The following is a 23635-nucleotide window of genomic DNA, read 5'->3' on the forward strand; positions in this document are numbered from 1 at the left end:
ACCTTAAACTTCTGAAGCACAGCCCTAGTAATCACATCATTATAGCAACTCCACGACTACATTACTTAAAATGGACTACTGTCTTTTTTCTTGTAAAAATTGTGTACAATTTGTTTTTCTTCTGAATCCTGTTGATCTCAAAGCCAGTGCCTGTGATGCCACTGCAAGTAATTTTTTCATTACACTTGTGCATATGGCAATGAACCCAACTTTGATGTTAACTATCATTGAAAAAGTTTGCAATACTTTACTAATAGAATAAGGAATACAGTGATTTAACAGATAGATCAAATCTTAAGTCAGATGATTATACTAAACTAAATCCAGAGTTAACCCCAACAGTTCTTGTTCTTAGAACTTTTGCACATTTTTCTGTATTTGATGCCATCAGAATACAAGCTGGTAATATGGATGAGGAAAGCAGTAAGGTAACTTGTTTGATTCATTTGTTCAGCTTAACTTCACATCATTTGGACTCTCATTAATGGACTTACAATTCCATCATAAAGTTCCTAAGTCCCAAAAGAGCAAGAGGGACTGAAAAAGGAGGGATGGTGTTACTAGTCAAGAAAAATGTCACGGCATTGTTCTGTCAAGAGACTACAGAACTCATCTCGTGAGACATTATGGGTGGAACTGAGTAACGAGAAAAATATGACCATGTTAATGGGGCTATACTAAAATGGTCTGAGGGACTTGAAGAACAAATTTGTAGAGCGATCGCAGGCTGTTACAAGAAACAAGGTTGCTATCGTAGGTGATTTTAAGTTTCCAACATATTGACTGGGACTCCCATACTGCATAAGGTTTCATGTTCAGGAATGTTACATAGATCAGTACAAAGAAGGGTTTGGCAGGTCTCATGGATTACCTACAGTTTCAACAACCTTTGTGGATAAAATTCCAACAAAAAAAAATGCACTTTGTGTTTGCATTGCTCTCAAGCCAAAATCAGGGTCACTAGAAACTGCTACCTTTGCTGATAATATGCTACATATGACACCCATGCTGCATGCAGAAGTCCAGAATAACTCCACTGACAAAATGAAGAGCCTTTCATCTTTTATAGGTATGACTTTTGTATTCACACCTGAAAGAGATTTTCACTTGCAGCTCAGGTTTCCAGAACATGCAGTCATTTATGATGAAACTTAGGCTCTTGCAGAAATCTTACTAGCACCTTCCTGCCATGAGTGCCATCTCTTTTGATTCCCTTCTCCAGTTTCTGTTTTACTTATTTCTGACCACTTAATTTTGAAGGCCATCTTGCTGAGCCCATCTGCTGGTGTGAAGACTGAGATCCCAAGTCGGGTTGGTCTACTTAACATTTGTTTTGCAGAAAGACGAAGCATTCTGCCATTGTCCAAGAGAGATATCTGTCCCTTCAACTAAGACCCTTTGATTCTTTATTGTTACTCAAGTTTGATTCTTCTGTGAATGAACAATGCAGACAGTAATTTAGCACAATGGTTGAAAGAGCTCTAAAAATAAAATTTGAGCACAGTACATATATTGATTTAATTTGTATCATGTGAAGGCAGAAGGTGCAAGTCAACACGTTGTGTCAAGACCCTACATCATGACAGAGGGGAGCAGGAGAGATTGTAGCAGGATGAAACAGATGGAATAAAGGCTGGTAGGTGATACATAGAACTGGATGGTAAGGGGATAATGAGCAGATGGATTTGAAGAAATTCACAAAAATTACACCAACTTTATTTTACTTCCTTTTTATTTAGATACAGCACTATAACAAGCCCTTCTGGCCCAACACACCTGCAAAGCCCAATTAATCTACTAACCCATTCATTTTGGGAATGCGGGAGGAAACTGGAACATCTAGAGGAAACCCACGTGGTCACAGGGAGAACACACAAACTCATGACAGATAGCAGTGGAACTGAACCTGGGTCACTGGCACTGAAAGCAATTTGTTCATCAATTTTGTTCTTTTAAGTTAGTCATCTTAGAATGGCTAAATCATGAGATTAATTGGCCTATTGAGACCAAACTGGTAGGGGAAATCTAGCTTGTCCTTGTCCTCAGTGCACTATAAATTCTTTCTCATGCATTTCCAACTCTCTTTTGAATGTTAATACAGAATCTACTAATACTCATGGCAGTCCTTGCCAGACCCTATACTTGCTGTGTCACCTTAGTTCTTTCAAGTCCCCTATTTTTAAGTCATCACCCATTCTCTATTGGGAATCAGTTTCTCTTTATCTATATCTTAATCTTAAACCCCTTGGAGCTCCTCTTAGTCACAGAGTTTGCAGTGTAGAAATAGGGCCCTGATGTCAAGTGCATGCCAACCTTTTTGCTCATCTACACTAATCTTTTCTGGCTGTAATAGACTTGTATCCTTCTATGCCTTGACTATTCAAGTGCCTTCCTCAAAGCCTCTTAAATGTAATGATTGTATCTGAATATTACCATCTCCTGGAGTTCCTTGTTCATAACCAGAGCCCCTGGAGTGAGCCCCAGATATGAACCAATTTCTGTACACAAAACTATCCTTTCAAAGGTCTTTGAAGCTGCTCCCTCTCACTTTATCCAAAAGCTTTCTCTTTTCTCTAGCCTATTCTCACTAGTACCTCAAACCTGGAATCATTTTAGCAAATCTCTTCCACATCCACTTTATATCACTCCTGAATTACAGTGCCAAGAATCAGACACAGTACTCCAATTGTGGCTAATCTAGCGTTATTACATAGCTTATTCCTCATATAAGTAGAGAATACACATTTCTTGCTTTCTTACTTATTATAAGCATAACAAAATTGCAATCAAAGTTTTAGGTGCAGCATGTCATATTATAGATTTTTAAGAGACATATCCTGTATTTCTGTATAATTTCTCCTGAGACCAGAATCAATGAATTAATAAATTTCCTTAAATTTTATTTATATGTGTGTGCTTGGACACAGAAAGAATGTTAATGACATCGCCGTACTAATGAAGAAAAAAAGAAGAAACATGGTTCATGATCTAAGGCCCATTTATTTTATGCTGATTTCTGCTAGGTTTTATATTCCAGTATTTATTAATAAGATTCTCAGCAAATTTTGACATAAATTGTTATTGGCAAGATTGATGCAAAACAGATGTGAATTTTGTCATATTTTCAGAATAATTTTATCACCTTAAAATTGTTGATAAATATGCTGCCTAAACTCACACCTTTTAAGTATAATGACGTTGAGTAAAACTGTGAAGATTGTAATTATAAAACAATACTGATTTTTTCAGGTTAATATCTGCAATTAATTCAATTGACTCTCCATGCAAAAGTCCTCAGACCATTGTTTCAAGGTACTCATATTTTTAATTAACATTTTAAAAATAAATAATTTAAGAAACAATAATGACTTTGATTTTCAAAAAACAACTGGCAAAACAATGCAATATTTTCTAAAAATAAATTATTTAAGAAACAATAATGACTTCGATTTTCAAAAAACAACTGGCAAAACAATGCAATATTTTCTAATAACTTTGTTGGAGAACAGGCAGATGATGCCAGGGAGAGTGTTGTTGAATGTACCTAAACTTCACTTGACGTCTCATTTATTTGCCATTAATTACCCGTTTCAAAGTGACAGGTAGAAACAGTAGGGTGACACATTAATATTAAGTCTTTTGGCAATGCATGATATCATTTGCAATACTGAGTTCTGGTTACTGAACAGCCAGTAAATAAAGCAGCAAGAATCTCAAGCTGACAGCAGAAGAGTGCCTTTACCTTTAAAAAATGGCAATTGCAGCTGATAGGATAGAATGGATTTCCATCAAATCAGACACCCTCATGACCAGAAACAGCAGTGAAGTAAGTAAAGTAACTTGTTCTAAAATTGGAGGTGTTGTTCGGCACAGAATTATAAACAATGTATTGTAATCTGAAAGCATATTATCTGGAATACAGAGCAGTAAAAGCCTTTAGGTCTATGATGTTATGCCAAACTATTTAAATTAGTAATCAAATTAATCCTTTCAGCCTACACAATGTCTACATCCTTCCTGAATGGATGTAGCCATTGCTATCTAGAAACCTCTTGAACACCTCTTATCATATTTGCCTCCAATACTCCAGGTCCCACCACTCACTGTGTAAAATACTTTCCTTGCACTTCTCCTTTGAACTTATTCACTCTCGTCTTAAATGTATGCATGCCCTCTGGTATTAGAGATTTCAAACCTGGGGAAAAGATACCAGCTGCCTACTCTATCTATGCCTCTCATAATCTTCTACTCTTTTATCAGGTTTCCTCTCAGCCTCTGCCACTCCAAAGAAAACAACCCAAGTTTGTCTCTCTTCTTATAGCACATGCTCTTTAAGCCAGGTACTACCCCTGGCAAACCTCTACAGCAGCCTGTCCAAAGCTTCAGCATAAAATAGTAATAAAATAATTTGTATAATGGGGTGATCAGAATTGAACGTAATACTCCAGATGTGACATAATTAGAGGCTTATAAAGCTGCAACGTAACCTTACGACTCTTGAACTCAATTCTTTGACTAATAAAGATAAGCATGCTATATACCTTCTTTACCATACTACCAAGGTGGCACCAGAGAGTGATGACTTATTACAGTTTCCAAAGAAATCATCAAATATTCTCCTTTATAACTACTACAACTGAAATCTACAATCACAGGTAAGCAACATTCTCTCGAGATGTTTAAAAATTCTATCTTTTAGATACTTTGGACCACAGACCACGCAGGTAGCGAGTGCAATTTAAAATGAAACGCAAGTCCCTGAAGATCCTACTCCCTACCACCTTCCTGGCTAGTGTCCAGTCTATGGAAAATAAAATTGAAGACCTCAGAGCAAGATTGCAGTACCCAAGGGACAACAGGGACTGCTGCATTCTTTCCTTCACAGAGATATGGTTTATCCCAGCACTCCAGGCACAGTGCTGCTGTCCAAGAGCTTTACCTTTCACCACATGGACTGGACAGTGGTATCTTCTAAAGGAAGAGGTGGTGGCATTTGCTTCATGATTAATACACTGTGGTGCACAGATATAGCAGTTCCATCTCAGTCCTGCTCCCCCCGACTTGGAACATCTGGAGATCAAATGTCGTCCATGTTATCTGCCACCATGTTGGTTACAGTGTACATTCCACCCTTAGCCACTGTCAGGCTGGCACTGGAGGAGTTGAGTACCATGATCAACAGTCAGTAGATGGGGCACCCTGATGCCTTCTTGATCATTGCAAGTTTCAACAAGGCCAGCTTGAAAAAAACTCTTACCACCAATATGTCGCCTGTGAAACCAGAGAAGCCAACACACTTGATTACTGTTACAGCATCCCACACACACATTTAGGCAAGTTTCGTCACCTGGATAATTTCTGTTCCCTGCAGATAGGCAGAGACTGAGGTCCCCAATATCAGTGGTGTGGACCACAAAGGTTTGGTCAGGGGAGGCAGAGGATTGCTTACAGGACTGTTTTGAACTGGTAGACTAGACCACATTCAGGAATTGATCTTTGAATCTGAATGAATATGCCTCAGTTGTCACTGACTTCATCAAGACATTCTTTTCAACATTTTAAGTAAGATTAGTGTATTATTTTTTGTTTTGTACAATTTTAGAGTGAAAAAAAGGAAAGGAGCACCATGCAAAAGTCTGGGCACCCCAAGAGATTTGAGCTCTCAGATAACTTTTACCAAGGTCTCAGACCTTAATTAGCTTGTTAGGGTTATGGCTTGTTCACAGTCATCGTTAGGAAAGGACAGGTGATGCAAATTTAAAAGCCTTATAAATATCCTGACTCCTCAAACCTTGTCCCAACAATCAGCAGCCAGGGGCTCCTCTAAGCAGCTGTCTAGCACTCTGAAAATTAAAATAAATGATGCCCACAAAGTAGGAGAAGTCTATAAGAAGATAGCAAAGTGTTTTCAGGTAGCCATTTCCTCAGTTTGTAATGTAATTAAGAAATGGCAATTAACAGGAACTGTGGAGGTCAAGTTGAGGTCTGGAAAATCAAGAAAACTTTCTGAGAGAGCTGCTCGTAGGATTGCTAGAAAGGCGAATCAAAACCTCCGTTTGACTGCAAAAGACCTTCAGGAAGATTTAGCAGACTCTGGAGTGGTGGTGCACTGTTCTACTGTGTAGTGACATCTGCACAAATATGACCTTCATGGAAGAGTCATCAGAAGAAAATCTTTCCTGCGTCCTCACTGCAAAATTCTGCGTCAGAAGTTTGCAAAGGAACATCTAAACAAGCCTGATGCATTTTGGAAACAAGTCCTGTGGGCTGATGAAGTTAAAATAGAACTTTTTGGCCGCAATGAGCAAAGGTACGTTTGGAGAAAAAAGGGTGCAGAATTTCATGAAAAGAACACCTCTCCAACTGTTAAGCACAGGGGTGGATTGATCATGCTTTGGGCTTGTGTTGCAGCCAGTGGCATGGGGAACATTTCACTGGTAGAGGGAAGAACGAATTCAATTAAATACCAGCAAATTCTGGAAGCAAACATCACACTGTCTGTATATAAAAAAAAAGCTGAAGATGAAAAGAGGATGGCTTCTGCAACAGGATAATGATCCTAAACACACCTCAAAATCCACAAAGGACTCCCTCAAGAGGCGCAAGCTGAAAGTTTTGCCATGGCCCTCACAGTCCCCTGACTAAACATCATCGAAAATCTGTGGATAGACCTCAAAAGAGCAGTGCATGCAAGACAGCCCAAGAATCTCACAGAACTAGAAGACTTTTGCAAGGAAGAATGGGCAAAAATCCCCCAAACAAGAATTAAAAGACTCTTAGCTGGCTACAGAAAGCATTTACAAGCTGTGATATTTGCCAAAGGGGGTGTTACCAAGTACTGATCATGCAGGGTGCCCAAACTTTTGCTTCGGGTCCTTTTCCTTTTTTGTTATTTTGAAGCTGTAAAAGATGGAAATAAAAAAGTAATCTTAAAATATTAAAGAAATGTGTCATCTTTAACTTTATGCCTTTTGGAAATCAGGTCATTTTTTACTCGCTTAGCTATTTGCAGTAACAGAAATTTTGACTGGGGTGCCCAAACTTTTGCATGCCACTGTATGTGCCTTTGAGAACATACTGTACATACCCAAACCAGAAACTGTGGATGAACTGTGAAATTCGCAGGATGCCGAGGGCCCAATCTGCATCAAGACCAGTGATCCAGAAATCTACAAGTCCAGATATGTTCAACGGAAGGCTATTGTAAGAGCAAAAACGCAATTCTGAGTGAACCTAGACACACGATCAGATGCAGATCGGCTGTAGTAGAGTTTGAGGCTATACTTCCTACAAAGTGAAACCTTCCATCATGAATGTTGCGATGCTTCACTTCCAAACAACCTCAACACCTCTTATGCATGCTTTGAAAGGGAGAATAAAACTATGCCTGTGCAAATCCCTGCAGCAACTGGCAACCCTGTAATAACTGTCTCAGATGCCAATAGTAGAACATCATTTAAAAGTATGAATCCTTGCAAGGCATCATGCCCCAATGCTGTACCTGATAGGGCACAGAAAACCAGTGTCAACCAACTGGCAGGAATGTTCAAGCACATCTTTGATCTCTCATTCCTGCAGTCCTGTATGCTTCAAAAGGGCATCAATCATACTGGGACCCAAGAACCTAGTGAGCTGCCTCAGTAACTATTGAGCAGTGGCACTCATATCTACTGTAATGAAGTGCTTTAAGATGTTGATCATGGCTAGAATTCATTCCTGTCTGAGCAAGGACATGGACCCACGGCAATTTTCCTATCACCAAAATAGGTCTACAGCAGATGCGATCTCATTGGCTCTCCGCTTGGCCTTGGACCAACTGGATAACAGCAGTATGTATGTTTCATGCTGTTGTTTACTGATTACAGTTCAGTATTCAACAATCATATCCTTGGTTTAAATCAACAATCTCCAAAACCTGGCCCTCTGTACCTACTGTACCCTTGCAAAATGAATCCTTTACTTCCTCATAGGAAGACCATAGTCAGTGCAGATTGGAAATAACATCTCTTCCTCGCTAATAATCAACACAGGCACACCTCAAGGGTGTGTGCTTAAACCATGCTCTACTCTCTCTGAACTCACAACTGTGTGGCAATGCACAGCTTAACTACTATCTGTAATTTTAATGATGACAACAATTGCTGGTAGAATTTTAGTTAGTAATGAGGAGGCATACAGAAGTGAGATAGATCAGCTAATTGAATAATTTCAAAACAAAAACCTAGCACTCCATTTCGTAGGTGGAGTCATGATAGCATTAAATTGTGATGCCTTCATGTCCATTTGCGAAAACAGCTTAATTTCTACTTGTAATGTCTCTCCTTTTCCCTTTCAAGGTAGATGGGGTTCTGTGAAGAGCCTGACCTGGAGTTACAGTTACAGGTTCTTTCCGGTGGTGGGGCCCACTCTCGAGGGCTCATGATTGGTGCTTTTCGATATCCCAAGGACTAGAAGACTAGCGCACCTTTGGGTTCTGAGGTTTTGTGGCCCTGGGGACAGGCTGATGCTAAGCCAGTGCAACTTAGAAGTATCACCGGGGGGTGGGGGGAATGGTACATTGGATCAGCTGTTGGAAGGCTTGGTGTCTCCCTCTCCCCCACTCCACCCCCCCCACCTCGTCGGTGGGGGAGAGGTTGTTGCCGATTTCTGAGTCACAGAATTCGGAGGGAAAAAAGCATCACAACAGACTTTAACACTGTAAATCAGCAAGTTGTTTTGTTTTGTCTCCCCTCTCGTTCTGAAAAGGGGATACCTCTTTTTCTCTTAATTAGGGACAGAGAGAGAGCCTGTGGTATGTCAAATTGTTGGGTGAATGATTAGTTTTTGTTGTACTTCAGATTATGGTCTTTCTTGGGGGCTTTGCTACTGCATGCTTGGTGGGAGGAGGGTACTGATGCTTTTTTGCGGAAGTAGGTGGGAGTGGGGGAGGGTTTGTTGCTTTCCTGCTGCTTGTGCCTGAGAGAGAGGAGTGGAGGCTTTGGGCTTCTAACATTTTTACTGTAATTCATTCTTTGGTTGCAATCTTCTGTTCTTGTGGATGTCTGCAAAGGAAAAGAATTTCAGGGATGTATATTGTATACATTTCTCTGATATTAAGTAGAACTATAGAACATTATAAGACCAAGGAAATGATGTGAATTTCAGGGAGAGGAAGTTGAGGGAACATACAACAGACCTTACTGAGGGTTGAACAGTACAAAGGGTGAGTTGCTTCAAGTCCCTATGTGCCAACATCAGTGAAGATATATCCTGCTCCCAACATATTGATGCAATTATGAAGAAAGCATGCCAAAGGCTATATTTCATTAGGAGTTTGAGGAAACTTGGTATGTCAAGAAAACCTCCAGCAAATTCATGTGAATCTAGCCCACACCAAACCATTATTTTGCCTAGTTCCATCAACCTGCACCTAGACCACAGCCCTCCAAACCTCTCCCGTCCAGGTACTTATCCAAACCTCTCTTAAATGTTGCAATCAAACCTGTGTCCACCAATTTTATTGGCAGCTCATTCCATACCCACAGTGAAGATCCCCCTCAGGTTCCCCATAAGAATTTCACCCTTCAGCCTTAACCTATGACCTCTAGTTCTAGTCTCAACCAACTTCAGTGGTAAAAGCTTGCTTGCAGTTACCTTATCCATATAGTCCTCATCAACTTTATACACCTCTATCAAATCTCCCCTCATTCTCCTATGCTCCAATGAAAAAAGTCCTAACCAATTCAATCTTTCCCTCTAGCTCAGGTCCTCAAATTCTGACAACAGCATTGTAAATTTTCTTTTTACTCTTTCAATCTTATTAATATTTTTCCTGTAGGTTGCTGACCAGATTGCAAACAATACTCAAAATTAAGCCTCATCAAAGTCTTGTACAGCTTCAACATAACATTCTTGAATAATGGAACAGTATCAGTTATTTGCCAGTCATTCCAGACTTCACTTGTGGCTAGAGAGGACATGAAGGTATTGGTCAAGGCCCCAAAAATCCCATCTCTTGCCTCTCCCAATAATCTGGGGTATATCCAACTGGGAAATCTAACAGCATTTAGTAGGCAAACTAGCAGCACTTTAGGCTTAATTTGTAATATGGCTGCTACATATTTCAGAGTCCTCCAAGTAGACCACAACCTTGTGCTCCTAATTTCTTTGTTCCAGTCCCGATGAAAGGTCTCGGCCCAAAACGTCGACTGTTTATCCCTTTCCATAGATGCTGCCTGGCCTGCTGAATTCCTCCAGCATTTTAGATGGATTGTTACATCTGTCTTTTAATGGAACTGCATTTCCATCACAGAAGTTGTAATAACATACAAGCTTCTGTGATAGAAATGCAATTTGCATAAAAGACAGGAGGTTCCAAGGGCTTTCCAAATATTGTAAATGAGTTCTTGCACAAAAAATTTTACAAATTTTAGTAATATATTAACCTCATAAGTTAATTTCTTGTACATCAGTGTACAACTGAAACACTTAAGAATAGACAGTACAGGCAGTCCCTAGGTTACGAACATCCAACTTACGGACAACTCGTACTTACAAACCCACTGCCATAAAGCCTATTATATTGAAAATTTGAGTCAAATACAATGGTTCGTAATAACAAACGCATGCACTACGTTGTGACGCTCATGAAAACATTGCGTGGCTTCAGCAGTTCGTCGGCTTGAGGAAGGAGAACGCCATCCACCATTTTAAGTTGGACCACGTTGCCGTTAACACTGTGTTGAGTGTGAACTTTGTATTTGGCTTAAATTGTGCCCCCAATTCACGCATGCTCTTCAGGGGTTTACAGCTGACGACATCACTGAAGCCAGGCACAGTGTGGTTGATATTGGTAATGAACTGCAGTTAGACATCAGTGAATATGATGTAGAGTTACTCGACTCCCATGCCGAAGAAATGACCAATGAAGACCTTATGGAACTGAGCAGCAGATGATAGCATTTGAGGAAGAAAAAGACTGGGACCTAGGAACTCTGGAACCAAAAAAGTTTGTGATGAAAGAGTTAGCTGAAGCCTTTTGTCTCATTGAAGCAGGGATGGCAAAGTTAGAGGAGCAAGATCCTAATACAGAGAGGTTCACCAAAGTTTACCATGCAGTTACAGAGGACCTCAGCTGCTACAAGGCCACTTATGATGAGAAAAAGAAAAGCCCTGTACAAACCTCCCCTTGATGCCTACTTCAAGAAATTGACTCCAGTAGTAAACTCCACCCTCTCCAGCAGCAGAATCAAACCCTGACTCTCCAGCACCAGGTCCATCATAACATTACCTCACGAATGCCCCTTCCGGTATGCAAGACACCAATGGAATCGTATGTAGTTACTTTTATTATTACTGTATTATTATGTACTGTACTATTATGTTTAAGATGTTTTAGTGTATTTGGAAGTGTTTCTTAAGTGTTTTATACGCATAGAAAGGTAAAATATGTACTATGTACTAAGACAAATATTTGACTAACTGACGCTAAATAAGACCGGATGTAACTGTTCCGGCACGTACAAATCCAACTTAGAAACAGACAGGAACGGATCTCATTCGTAACCTGGGGAATGCCTGTAAAGCTTTTGTCTTAATCTGCCGGAACACTTTGTATTCTTGATGAGCCCAACGGTGACATTTCCAGTTACGTAATTTAAACTTCATTTAAGGTTTCAAATGACAATAAGGTAAAATATCGAACACAGTAAGAAAGCAGTTGCATTTGACATTGACCATAGGTCATCTTGGAAAGTGGGCCAGGCTGCAGGGGAACAGAGAAAGCACAGCTGCAGAGTCACAATATTGGCAAAGATCCGGGATGGCAGGTTACACATCACATGTGGTTTCCCAACTAAAACAAGTCAGTCCTTCACAACCAGTCACACCTTTACGGTTAACTGATCTTATATGGTTTATTTTTATCATTAGATCAAGAGGCACTGTACAGAAAATCAATCATCAAAATTATGTTGTTTAAAAATAAACTACAGGCTTCTGCCAATGTTTATAGCAGTAATGCTAATAGTGGAAGCTGTATCTGGTGATGATATTCACAAAATAGTTATAAACTATTAACTAAACATTAGTTATCCTGATGTTTGGAGCCTCATTACTTTTTACTTTAGCTATTAATTCAGATCATAGAATGGTCCATAGAGGCATCTTACATCTCCCACAATGGAAGGTGGAAAAATTCTTAAATCTCATCTGTCCCTTCAGTATTAATGAACTCGGGTAAATAACTGGAACCCTTCTTTGTTTCTTCATATTGTTGATTTACTTTTACCTATTAAATAAGGAAATATTAAACCTCTCTCATTTGTTCAGCCTTCCTGATAACTGAATAGTAACAGCTACTTACCCAATAAAATTACTGGTATGCTAAAATTATGCAGAGAGATAATGCCTGAATATTCTAGAAATATTCCATTAAAAATACTAACATACGATGATTTATAAACAAGATGTTATATCCGAAACATAATTAAAGTGTGTGTGTATATATTAGCTATATGGAAGCTAGATGGGGTCTGTGGGGTGTTCTGGGAGGATTAGTATCTCTGGTGAAGGGGCTTGTCATCGGAGGGAACTCTCTCACCTTTAAGCCCCACCGGACACTCAGCTCTCACCTGTGGCTCCAAGAAGCTGTTTCCAGTACCCCGGAGTGTGGCCACTGTCGCATTCAAGTAGCTAGGTAGACTAAACCAGCTGCGGGTAGCCGATGAGCCTCATACTATGAGATCAGCAGTGAGACCTGAAATACTTCGTGCAGGACGAAGGGCATTAACAAGGCACAGAAGAAGTCATGGTCATCCTCTGCATCCAAGGAACAGCCCAGTTGTGACAACTAATCTTAGCAGTGGATCCAGATTTCCAAAGTCAAGAGAATGGACCTGCCCCAGTGTAATGGTTTTTCCACTTTAAAAACCCTCCTGCACAGGTTTCACTGTCATCATCGGATACAACGGACAACCAACAGCTAGATAGATTATAATCTGGTTTGTACTCAGATTCCAGTTTTGAAAGAAGAAACTATCAAAACCAGAAAAAAAATGTCTTTATCTCTTGCACTGAGAACAACACGCACTGAACTATGAATCCAAGGCTTAGACCCAGACCAATTTTAAATTTAACTTCAATTTTAAATTTAAATTGGATTCAATTCCCGTGATTTTTTACTTTTTGTACACTTGATAGGCTTGTGCGTGGATTTTTTCTTTAAATGGGTTGTATGGCGGTTCTTTGTTTTGTGGTTGCCTGCAAGAAGATGAATCTCAAGGTTGTATACTGTATATATACCTTGATAATAAATGTACTTTGAACTTTGGTGTTGCAACCAGTTCGGGGTCAAATCATTTAAATCATGTTGCGAATCTTGTTCGTTACCTCATTTAAAATTCTCTTCACACAACTCCTGTTGATGTACTTGGTGGACATGTAGTGTCACAAATACAATGAGGTCTGAGGAGAGAAGCAGGTAAATAAAATACTTACCAAAATTCTCAGTCCGCCCACACTCTGCACTTAACCTCCTCCAAAATCACACATTCCAGACTCACAATTCATAAGAACATAACAAATAGGAGCAGGAGTAGGCCATCCGGCCCATCAAGCCTGCCCCGCCATTCAATAAGATCATGGCTGATCTGTCCATAAACACAGCTCCATCTACCTGTCTTTTCCCCATAACCCTTAATTCCCTTACTATGTAAAAACTTATCTGACTGCATCTTAAATATATTTGGTGAAGAAGCCTCAACTGCTTCCCTGGGCAGAGAATTCCACAGATTCACTACTCTCTGGGATAAACAGTTTCTCCTCATCTCCGTTCTAAATCTTCTCCCCTGAATCTTGAGGCAATGTCCCCTAGTTCTAGTCTCACCTACCAATGAAAACAACTTTCCTACTTCTATCTTATCAATCCCTTTCAAAATTTTGTATGTTTCAGGAAGATCCCCTCTCATTCTTCTGAATTCCAGAGTATAGTCCCAGGTGACTCAATCTCTCCTCATAGGTTAACCCCTTCATCCCTGGAATCAACCTGGTGAACCTCCTCTGCACTGCCTCCAAAGCCAGTATATCCTTCCTCAACTATAGAGACCAGAACTGCACACAGTACTCCGGGTGCGGCCTCACCAGTACCCTGTATAGTTGCAGCATGACCTCCCTGCTCTTGAATTCAATCCCTCTAGCAATGAAGGCCAACATTCCGTTTGCCTTCTTAATAACCTGTTGTACCTGCAAGCCAACTTTTTGCGATTCATGCACAAGCACTCCCAAGTCCCTCTGCACAACAGCACGCTGCAATCTTTCACCATTTAAATAATAATCTGCTCTTCTATTATTCCTTCCAAAATGGACGATCTAGCATTTACCAATGTTGTATTCCATCTGCCAAACCTTGGCCCACTCACTTAGCCTTTCTATATCCCTCTGCAGACTCTCCACATCCTCTGTACAATTTGCTTTTCCACTCAGTTTAGTGTCATCAGCAAATTTTGTTACGCTACACTCAGTCCCCTCTTCCAAATCATCAGTGTAAATGGTAAACAGCTGCAGGCCCAGCACTGACCCCTGCGGCACCCCACTCACCACTGACTGCCAGCTGGAGAAACACCCATTTATACCGACTCTCTGCCTTCTATCGGTTAACCAATCCACTATCCATGCCAATACACTTCCTCCAACTCCATGCATCCGTATCTCATTTATAAGTCTCTTGTGCAGCACCTTATCAAATGCCTTCTGGAAATCCAAGTAAACGACATCCACCTGTTCCCCTCTATCCACTGCACTCATTACGTCCTCAAAGAACTCAGTAAGTTTGTCAAACAGGACCTGCCCTTTCCAAATCCATGCAGCGTCTGTCTAATGGAACTGCTCCTTCCTAAATGTTTCGCTATTTCTTCCTTAATGACAGCTTCAAGCATTTTCCTGACTGCAGATGTTAAGCTAACTGGCCTATAGTTGCCCATCTTTTGCCTACATCCTTTTTTAAAAAGTGGCATGACATTTGCTGTCTTTCAATCCACCGGGACCTGCCCAGAGTCTAGAGAGTTCTGATAAGTGATTACGATCGCATCTACTATAACCTCCGCCAATTCCCTCAGCACCCTGGGATGCATCCCATCAGGACCAGAGGACTTATCTACCTTCAGGCCCTCTAGTTTGCTCATCACTATCTCTTTAGTGACAGTGATTTTATCGAGGTCCTCACCTCCCATTTTGTCCATAACATCGTTCTTTGGCATATTTGACGTGTCCTCCACCATGAAGAGAGACACAAAATAGTCATTCAATGCCTCAGCCATTTCCTTATCACCCAATATCAATTTCCCCTTCTTGTCTTCTAAGGGACCTATATTGACGTTAGCCACCCTCTTCAGCTTTATATATTTATAAAAACTTTTACTATCTGTTTTTATATCTTGTGCTAATTTACTTTCATACTCTATCTTCCCTTTCCTTATTTCTTGCTTAGTTGTTCTCTGTTGCTTTCTGAAGTTTTCCCAACCCTCCAGCCTCCTACTACTCTTTGCAACTTTGTACACGAGCTTTTAATTTGATACTATCTTTTACTTCTTTAGTTATCCAAGGCTAGCTCTCCCCACACTTACTGTCCTTGCTTTTGACCGGAATATACTTTTTTTGAGCACTGTGAAAAATCTCTTTGAAAGTATTCCACTGTTCCTCAACTGTCCTACCAAATAGTCTGTGCTCCCAATCCACATTAGTGCTCCCAATCCACATTAGCCAACTTCTCCCTCATCCCGTTGTAGTCTCCCTTGTTCAAGCATAATACACTAGTTTTAGATCTAACTATTTCATCCTCCATCTGAATGTGAAATTCAATCATACTATGATCACTCTTTCCAAGAGGATCCCTGCCTACAAGATCATTAATCTTACCTGTCTCATTGCACAGGACTAGATCTAAGATAGTATTTTCCCTTGTAGGTTCACTAACATGCTGTTCAAGAAAGTCATCATGGATGCATTCTATGAAGTCTTCCTCAAGACTTCCTTGACCAACCTGACTCACACAATCTATGTGGAAGTTAAAATCCCCCACGACAACTGCCGTTTCATTCTTATAATCCTCAGTTATTTCTTGGTTAATCGCCTCTACCATTGCAATATTTTTATTAGGTGGCCTATAGAAAATTCCCCGAGCCCCATCCACACTGGCCTTGCAATTCTTCCTATCACAGTTGGTGTTCTCTCCCCAACCCTCTCAACCCCATATCTTACCCAACTCATGCTTCCAAAGCCTCCGTAAAAACAAACTAGCCTCTCCAATCTCACCCTCTTCCAAATATTGGATTGTCTACCACATCCACCCTGCCTACTTCAAAAATGTTTCCCATGACTTTTTCCTCAATTCCTGCCTGGTTTTCTTTCTGTTATGACCATTCAAATATCACATACATTTTCCATCCCAACCCCCATGCAAAATGAACATCCAGTGCCTTTCACCTTATCCCCACAAATAGTAACTTCAAAGCCTTCTCTCCTGTAAGAGTATCTAAGCAAGAAGAACAACAACTAAAACGGCAAGCACCTCATCTAAAGTGCCCTAACGATTAGGCCAATAATCAGCTCCCCAACCCAGTCTTTTCACCAGGGTAGGGTAGTCTGAGACTAGGGGGCATTGGTTTAGCTGAGAGGGGAAACAGGGACCCGAAGGGCAACTTTTTCATGTACAGGGTGGTGAGTATATGAAATGAGCAAGCAGAAAACTTGGTAACACAAAAAATGCTGGAGGAACTCAGCAGGCCAGGCAACCTCTATAGAAAAAGAGTACAGTCAACGTTTTCTCCAGTTCTGATTAAGGGTCTCAGCCTGAAACGTCAACCTTACTCTTTGCTGCCTGGCCTGCTGAGTTCCTCCAGCATTTTGTGTATATTGCTTGGATTTCCAGCATCTGCAGATTTTCTTTTGCTTGTAACCAGAAAACTTGGTTAAGGCAGAACTTAAGAGAGGTATGGGCAGAATGGACTGAAATTACAGTTAGCAAGTCACTCTGTGCTAGGTTGCACTAAATTTTCTAGGTATGTTTTTTTCCAATATTTCTTCTAACCTTTTCTTTCATAATTATTTACAATTCAAAAACAAACAATTTTAATTGTTCTGTGATAAGCATTATTCTTTTAGATTTTCACAATTAACTCTTACACCTGGAGTAGTAGCTCCACTGAAGAACAGAGTGTGGAGTTGTATAGTATTCAAACATGAAGGTACTTGATTCAGCTATTTTATACTAATGCCCAAGGGAGTATACTGTACAGTTGGACACAATTCCTCCAGCACCTTATCAACAGTCACAGAACAGAACCTGGCCCTTCGTTCTGTCACATCAATGTTGACCACTTTCCTCATTTACCTAATCCTATTTTCCTGCATTAGGTCTGGATTCTTTCCTGTTAAAGTGATTGTCTCTTAAATCTAGACTCCACCATTTCATCTGGTAGCAAATTCCAGATATCTGTCATTTTCTGTAATGAAAACCTTTCCCTTCATATAACCTTTAAAATTCGCTTGTCTCACCATAAACCCATGCACTCTTGCTTTTGATATCCCAAGAGAAAGAAAATTCTGATTAATTACCCTTTCTATGCCTCTTACAATTTCATATTAGAAAAATGCAAATCAACCATGATTGAATTATGGAGCTCTCTTGACGGACTGAATAGCCTAAACCCGCTCCTGTTTCTTATAGTCATATGGACTTATATACCTCAAGTCACTGCTTCTTCCTTCTCCGCTCCAAGCAGAACAAACTCAGCTTTCCCCCTAACTCAAGTTCTCCAATCTAGGCAATAACCTAGTAGATCTTCTCTGCACTATCCAATGCAACCACATCCTTCCTGTAATATGATGACTCGAACTGCCCTCACCCCTCTGTGTACTCTAACCAGTGTTTCGTAATGTTGCAATATAATATTCCAACTTTAATATTCTACACCCCAAACAATGAGGCAGGCATGCTACATGCCATCTTTAATAGGCTATCTACCTGTATCTGGGAGAATGTTAGGGATTCAAGGATTATGGAATTATGTGAACATACTGGGCTTAATTGAAATGAGTACTAGTCCTCAGTACTGAAGGTCAATTGCAAGCATTAACCAGTTTGAAATTAAATACTGTTGCCCACAGAGCACATTATACTGGCCCACAGCAGGCTGGCTGCTCAAGAGACCATGATACATCTTGTATATATCAGCCAAAAGTAAGACAACTGGGAATGTTAATTGGTTTACAATTATCAACCATGCATCAGGCACTTTCAACCATTCTGACCGAGTTCAAAGAAGCCTCCACAACAGCCATTTTAGTTTGTCACCTAGCACGTTAAACATGGTCACTGGCATATTTGTTCTATCAATCACCGGAATATTTGTCTACCCAATGAGTCAGCCCTCACAATGTTGTGGGTGTCTGGGTTTCTCTTTTAGACCATCTGTGTGAATTCCTATATTCCAGTAAAGATCTATGAGCATTCAGAGATGTCTTATCAGTTATACTGGGCTCCCAATGATATGGTGTAATTCAATGAAACCATTTGTCAGACTCAAAATATCTAAGTAAACAATGTTATTGTAATTATTGCAATTGTATTGAATCACCCGCCATTACCTTTGATCATGAGAATGTAAAAACTTGATAACTTTGAGTCCAGGAATATTCTACTGAGAGGATCTCCAACAGAGTGCCTTGGTTGTCACAATGAATAAAGACTGCTGTATCACCCAGCGCCAGTGTCTATCCAGTGACTCAATTCACAGTAACATCAGGAACTTGAACAGTTCAGACCCCTATTTATCAACATTCTTCAGCAGCCTATCATTTATTATATATGACTCTCCAAAATCTATCGACCTTCAACTTATCTCAATTAAATTCTATCTACACACATTCCCTTCAACATTCCACCTGATCTATATCCTGCTGTGGCCTTAGATAGCCTTCCTTGCTATCCATAATACAACCAATGTTCAGTCAGTATACAAAACTACTGGAAGAAGTCTTCTTACTGATAATTTCACAGTGCGTGACATGCACCCTGACTAAAATCCTTTTCCTGAGGATAATTGGAATGATTATTCTATGTCTTAATATTAACCATACTATTAGGTAACAGTTCAAACTTGAAATAATTACTGTAATTTTTTATTTAGACTTTTACCCAATGCATCCCAATTCTTTCAAAGTGTATTTACAAACTTTCTTTACTACTACGTACTCCTGTGTCAATTGAGTATACACTGTGGCTGTTACTCTGAAATTCTTTTTCACTGCAACGCAAAAATCCAACATTCCCTCCCAATCTAACAATTAATGCAGTAATCTTGAAAGAGCCTGGAGTAGTAAATACTTTTCACCCTGAGAGTGAAGAATCTGTGAAATTCTCCACTATGGAAGGCATCTTAAACAGTCAAGAAGGAATATTCAATATTCATTAGCAGTAAAATGAGATGGGCAGAAATGCAGAACAGTATTAAAGTAGACTAGCCATTCCTGCTTCTATTTCTATGTTCCTGCCTTGTCAAGTTCCAAGTTTGCCTTTATCCCTGGTCACACAATAAAGCCATCTGTCAAATCATACATACATCTTTCCCATACCTGTCCAAAATAAATCTTAACACTGACTTTATTCCTGACTAAGAGTAAATAGCTAAATTGCTTGTCCTTCCCTTAGGGGTGGGGGGATCGCAATAAAACCTGTGGAATATTGAAAGGCCTGGATACAGTGGACATGGAAAGGATGTTTCCAATAATGGGAGAGTCTAGATCCAGCGGGCACAGCCTCGGGATAGAAGGATGTCCCTTTAGAATAGAGATGAGGAGGACTTTCTTTAGCCAGAAGATGGTGAATCTGTGGAATTCATTGCCACAGATGGCTGTGGAGACTAGGTCATTGGGTACATTTAAAGCAGAGATTGATAGGTTCTTGCTTTGTAAGAACATCAGAAGTACAGGGAGAAGTCAGGAGAATGGGATTGAGAGAGAAAAAATAAAACAGCCATGATCAAATGGTGGAGCAGACAAGATGGCCTAAATAGCCTAATACTGTCACTATGTCTCATTTTCTAAGTAGGTTCTAATGTACACATTTGCAGTAATTATAATTTTGGTCAGATTAGTTATAACTTTTATGAGAATGTACTTTTCTCTGTGCTGATGCATTGAAGCCACAATCCTCACTGAGTTTGTCTTGTGAATCATTTCATAAGATTCTACTTCGTGTCCTTTTGTCCTGCGACCAGCACATAAAAAACATTTCAAAGAAATTGCAGCTGCACCTCTACATTCTTAAAAGTTCGTGCAGATTTGGCATGCCATCTTAAGCTTTGACAAACTTCTATAGATGCACAGTGGAGAGTATCCTGACTGGTTGCATTATGGTCAGGTTTGGTAACACCAGTGCCCAAAAATGGAAAAGCCTGAAAAAGTGGTGGATACAGCCAGTATATTACCTCCCATAGCTTGTTACTTTGTGACTAAACTTCTGTGAGGCAGCTCTCTGTAAATCTAAACATATCTAGCTGTGACGTCCTCAAAAAAATTAATGATTTTGTCAGGTATGATTTTCCCTTCATGAATCATGCTGACTCTATTTGATTAAACTATAACATTCCAAATATGTGGCTATTAATTAATAATTGATCCTAACATGTTCCCAAGTTAGGCCAATTACTTGTCTTTTTCTATCCCCTATTTGGTAGTTCTCCAATCTGGTAATATGCCAGATTCTCAAGATTTTAGGAAAATTATGATTAACATATCCACTATGGTGCCGAGCTGCAACCTCCATTTCACAGCTCAGATTTAGTTCAATGTTTTTAGATTTTTAGAGATAATTTTGGGGAAAGAGGAGTTAGGTGTCAGGTATTGGTTTAGGGACAGGAATATGGAGGAACTGAAGGTCAGACTGGAGACTAAATTGCCACTCCGCATTTGAAGGCCATCAATGTGGACATGAGACTACCACAAACCGGGCCTGGATGTCCAGTTGGATATCAGGCTGGTGGGCCATCATGGACAAGAGCTGATGCCACTCCCACACAGTGAGTTGTTGCTGGGTACCAGAGTTGGGAGTTCCATATGGGCAAGTGGAACAAGGTCAACACATATACCCCACCCCCTCCACAGGCTTCCTCATCGGTGAGACCAGAGTTCAAAGCCTGGCATTTGGGATCCCATCATCAGTGAGACCAGAGTTCAAGGCCTAATATGTTTGGTGATTGGTGGGTCTTGGGATCAGATCAGAAGTCCAGAAATCAAGGTCCAAAATCTGGAGCCCTGAATGTACAAATCTTGGTAAGTTAGACTGACCCTCAGGTGTGTTGGTTTTTAATGCAAATGACACATTTCACTATATATTTCAATGCACATGTGATAAGTTATTCCACTGTACTACACCCTTCCATCATTCATTGATTATACCCTATCATATGGTATGGGGTCTGTACACTATTCCTACCAGTGTCTTCTTTCTTTGCTATTTTTTAAACTCTACCCAAGTGGATTCATCATCTTCTAAGCTTAGGTCACCTCTCATAACAGTACTTATTTAACCTCTTATCAATAGATACCCAACACTCCTCCTTCCACTCTATCTAAATATCCCTAATTATTAAGTACCTACCCTTGCAACCATGTCTCCATAAAGGTTCCAGATCACAACTTCTCTTGTACTTTTTACTCATTTCTTACTGTTTCATACACTGCAGTCTTTGCTACAGACAAATACACTTTGCACATGGTTAAAGTGAAAAGAAAGGGCCATGGACCTCCACAAACTGCTCAGTCAAGTTTGTCACACAAAAGATATAATGTTTTCTCTGTTAATTTTTGATTGTTGCCATTCTGTAAGGTTTGTCTACATGCACAGGTTCCTCATGTCAAACATGAGCAACGTAGAGTAAACAGAGAAACATAAGAGGTACAGAGAAACCAAGGGTACGTGCAACTATTTTATTGGACTCTAACTACAGTGAACACATCCATACGCATCATACGTATATGCCACATGTTAACATACACTTCATGCAGGGAACTCAAGAGTTATAAAAATCATGTTGATCTTAATGGAGATTTGCAACCATGAACATTGCAGAAGAGACTACTTGAAACCTACCACAGAGACAGTCGTTCCAAAATCTTTCATGAAATGCACATTTCAAGCGTTGAAGCAATTCTCCCTGAGGTACAATGCAGATTCCACCTAATAAGGGGCACAATCGATATGATTTTCACCATGTGACAAATCGAAACTGTGGGAATCAGCAATCATCTTTATATATAGTCTCTCACAAACAAGAGAAAATCTGCAGATGCTTGAAATCCAAGCAACAAACAGAAAATGCTGGAGGAACTCAGCAGGCCAGGCAGCATATATGGAAAAGAGTACAGTCGACGTATTGGACTGGGACCCTTCATCAGGACTGGAGAAAATGTCGACTGTACTCTTTTCCATAGATGCTGCCTGGCCTGCTGGCTTCCTCCAGCATTTTGTGTGTGTTGCTTTCTACAAAGCCTGCCTGCTTTCAAACAAAAAGCTCTGATTCTGTCAAACGTGAAACATCATGTGATATCCTTCTCAAATTTGTATTTCCCTAAAAAGTCATCAGCATCCTGGCTGGCTACATGATGAAATGAAAACTATTATCCACACCAGCTACTGGGATATTTTATCATGCTGTATTTAAATAAATAACACTTTACACTGTTGAGAAACTGCTTAAGATAAATAAACTTTTCAGAGGACCAAGCACTATCACAAAACTCCCTGCTGATGAATGAACTTTTGACCTACAATCTCCAAAGAATAAAACACCACAGAGTACTCTGAAGTGGTAGAAATAGACTCAGGCTGAAACATAATTCAAAATGCAGCAATGCTGCAGTGTTCTGCTACATATCGACTTTTCGTGCACTGCAATTCATTTATATACAACAGATCACAGGCATTTTGTAAAAGGACTTAGAGGAAAGCCGATTTAGCAGCACACTTACACTGTATTGCTAAATCAATATTTTATTAGGTTTTCTGTTGCGATGCAGAATGACAGAAAAGTGCCATACCAAATTAGATAATGTGACATGTAATGTATTACCACCAAACTCAGCAATTTCTTATTGCCTTACAGCAATGAACAAATAATTTAATGGATTTTCTCCAAATTTTAAGTCTCTCTCCCTTCTTCTCCAAATACCATATATCATTTTCACATACAAAACCTACTCTCATATTTCTGCCAGGAGGCAGCTAAGAACCACAGCAACAATTTTAACAGTTAAATCTCTTCCTTCAATGGAGGAAGCAGAAAAGGCATCAGGCCTCTAAAAAGGGCAAAAGTTTAGAAATCAGCACGTGGGAATCTGCATTTAAGAACTCAGAAACTCACATTCCATGACACAACTTTACAAAATTCTAATATACTCAATATTTTGTTTCCCTTTAATAAATAAATTTGCACTGCAATGAAGCCATCTTCTCACTGCCTTAATAGTGATAGAGCTCGTCTTGTCCTTACCCCATCAGCCTCTGCATACAACATATTATCCTCTGCAATTTTCACCATCTCCAAAGGGATCCTACCACTAAACTTATCTTTACCTCTTCCCCTTTCCCCAGCTTTCTGCA

At 39.9% G+C, this 23635-nt stretch overlaps 1 protein-coding gene across 5 annotated transcripts in view; it reads right to left on the reverse strand.

The window, feature by feature from the left end:
- The window catches only part of pbx4 (pre-B-cell leukemia transcription factor 4), a 430967-nt gene that overhangs the window by 96370 nt on the left and 310962 nt on the right, over window positions 1-23635 (reverse strand). Inside the window, exon 1 of one of the 5 annotated variants that reach the window (XM_063035752.1) lies at window positions 18622-18751. The exons of the other annotated variants lie outside the window; for them this stretch is intronic. Within the exon in view, the coding sequence (XP_062891822.1) occupies window positions 18622-18631 (10 nt within the window). The 5' untranslated portion in view covers window positions 18632-18751. Of the gene's footprint in view, window positions 1-18621; window positions 18752-23635 lie in introns of those variants that run through there. 5 annotated transcript variants of the gene reach the window in all.

This window comes from Mobula hypostoma, chromosome 29 (genome assembly GCF_963921235.1).
Source record: "Mobula hypostoma chromosome 29, sMobHyp1.1, whole genome shotgun sequence".
Classification (NCBI taxonomy): Eukaryota; Metazoa; Chordata; class Chondrichthyes; order Myliobatiformes; family Myliobatidae; genus Mobula; species Mobula hypostoma.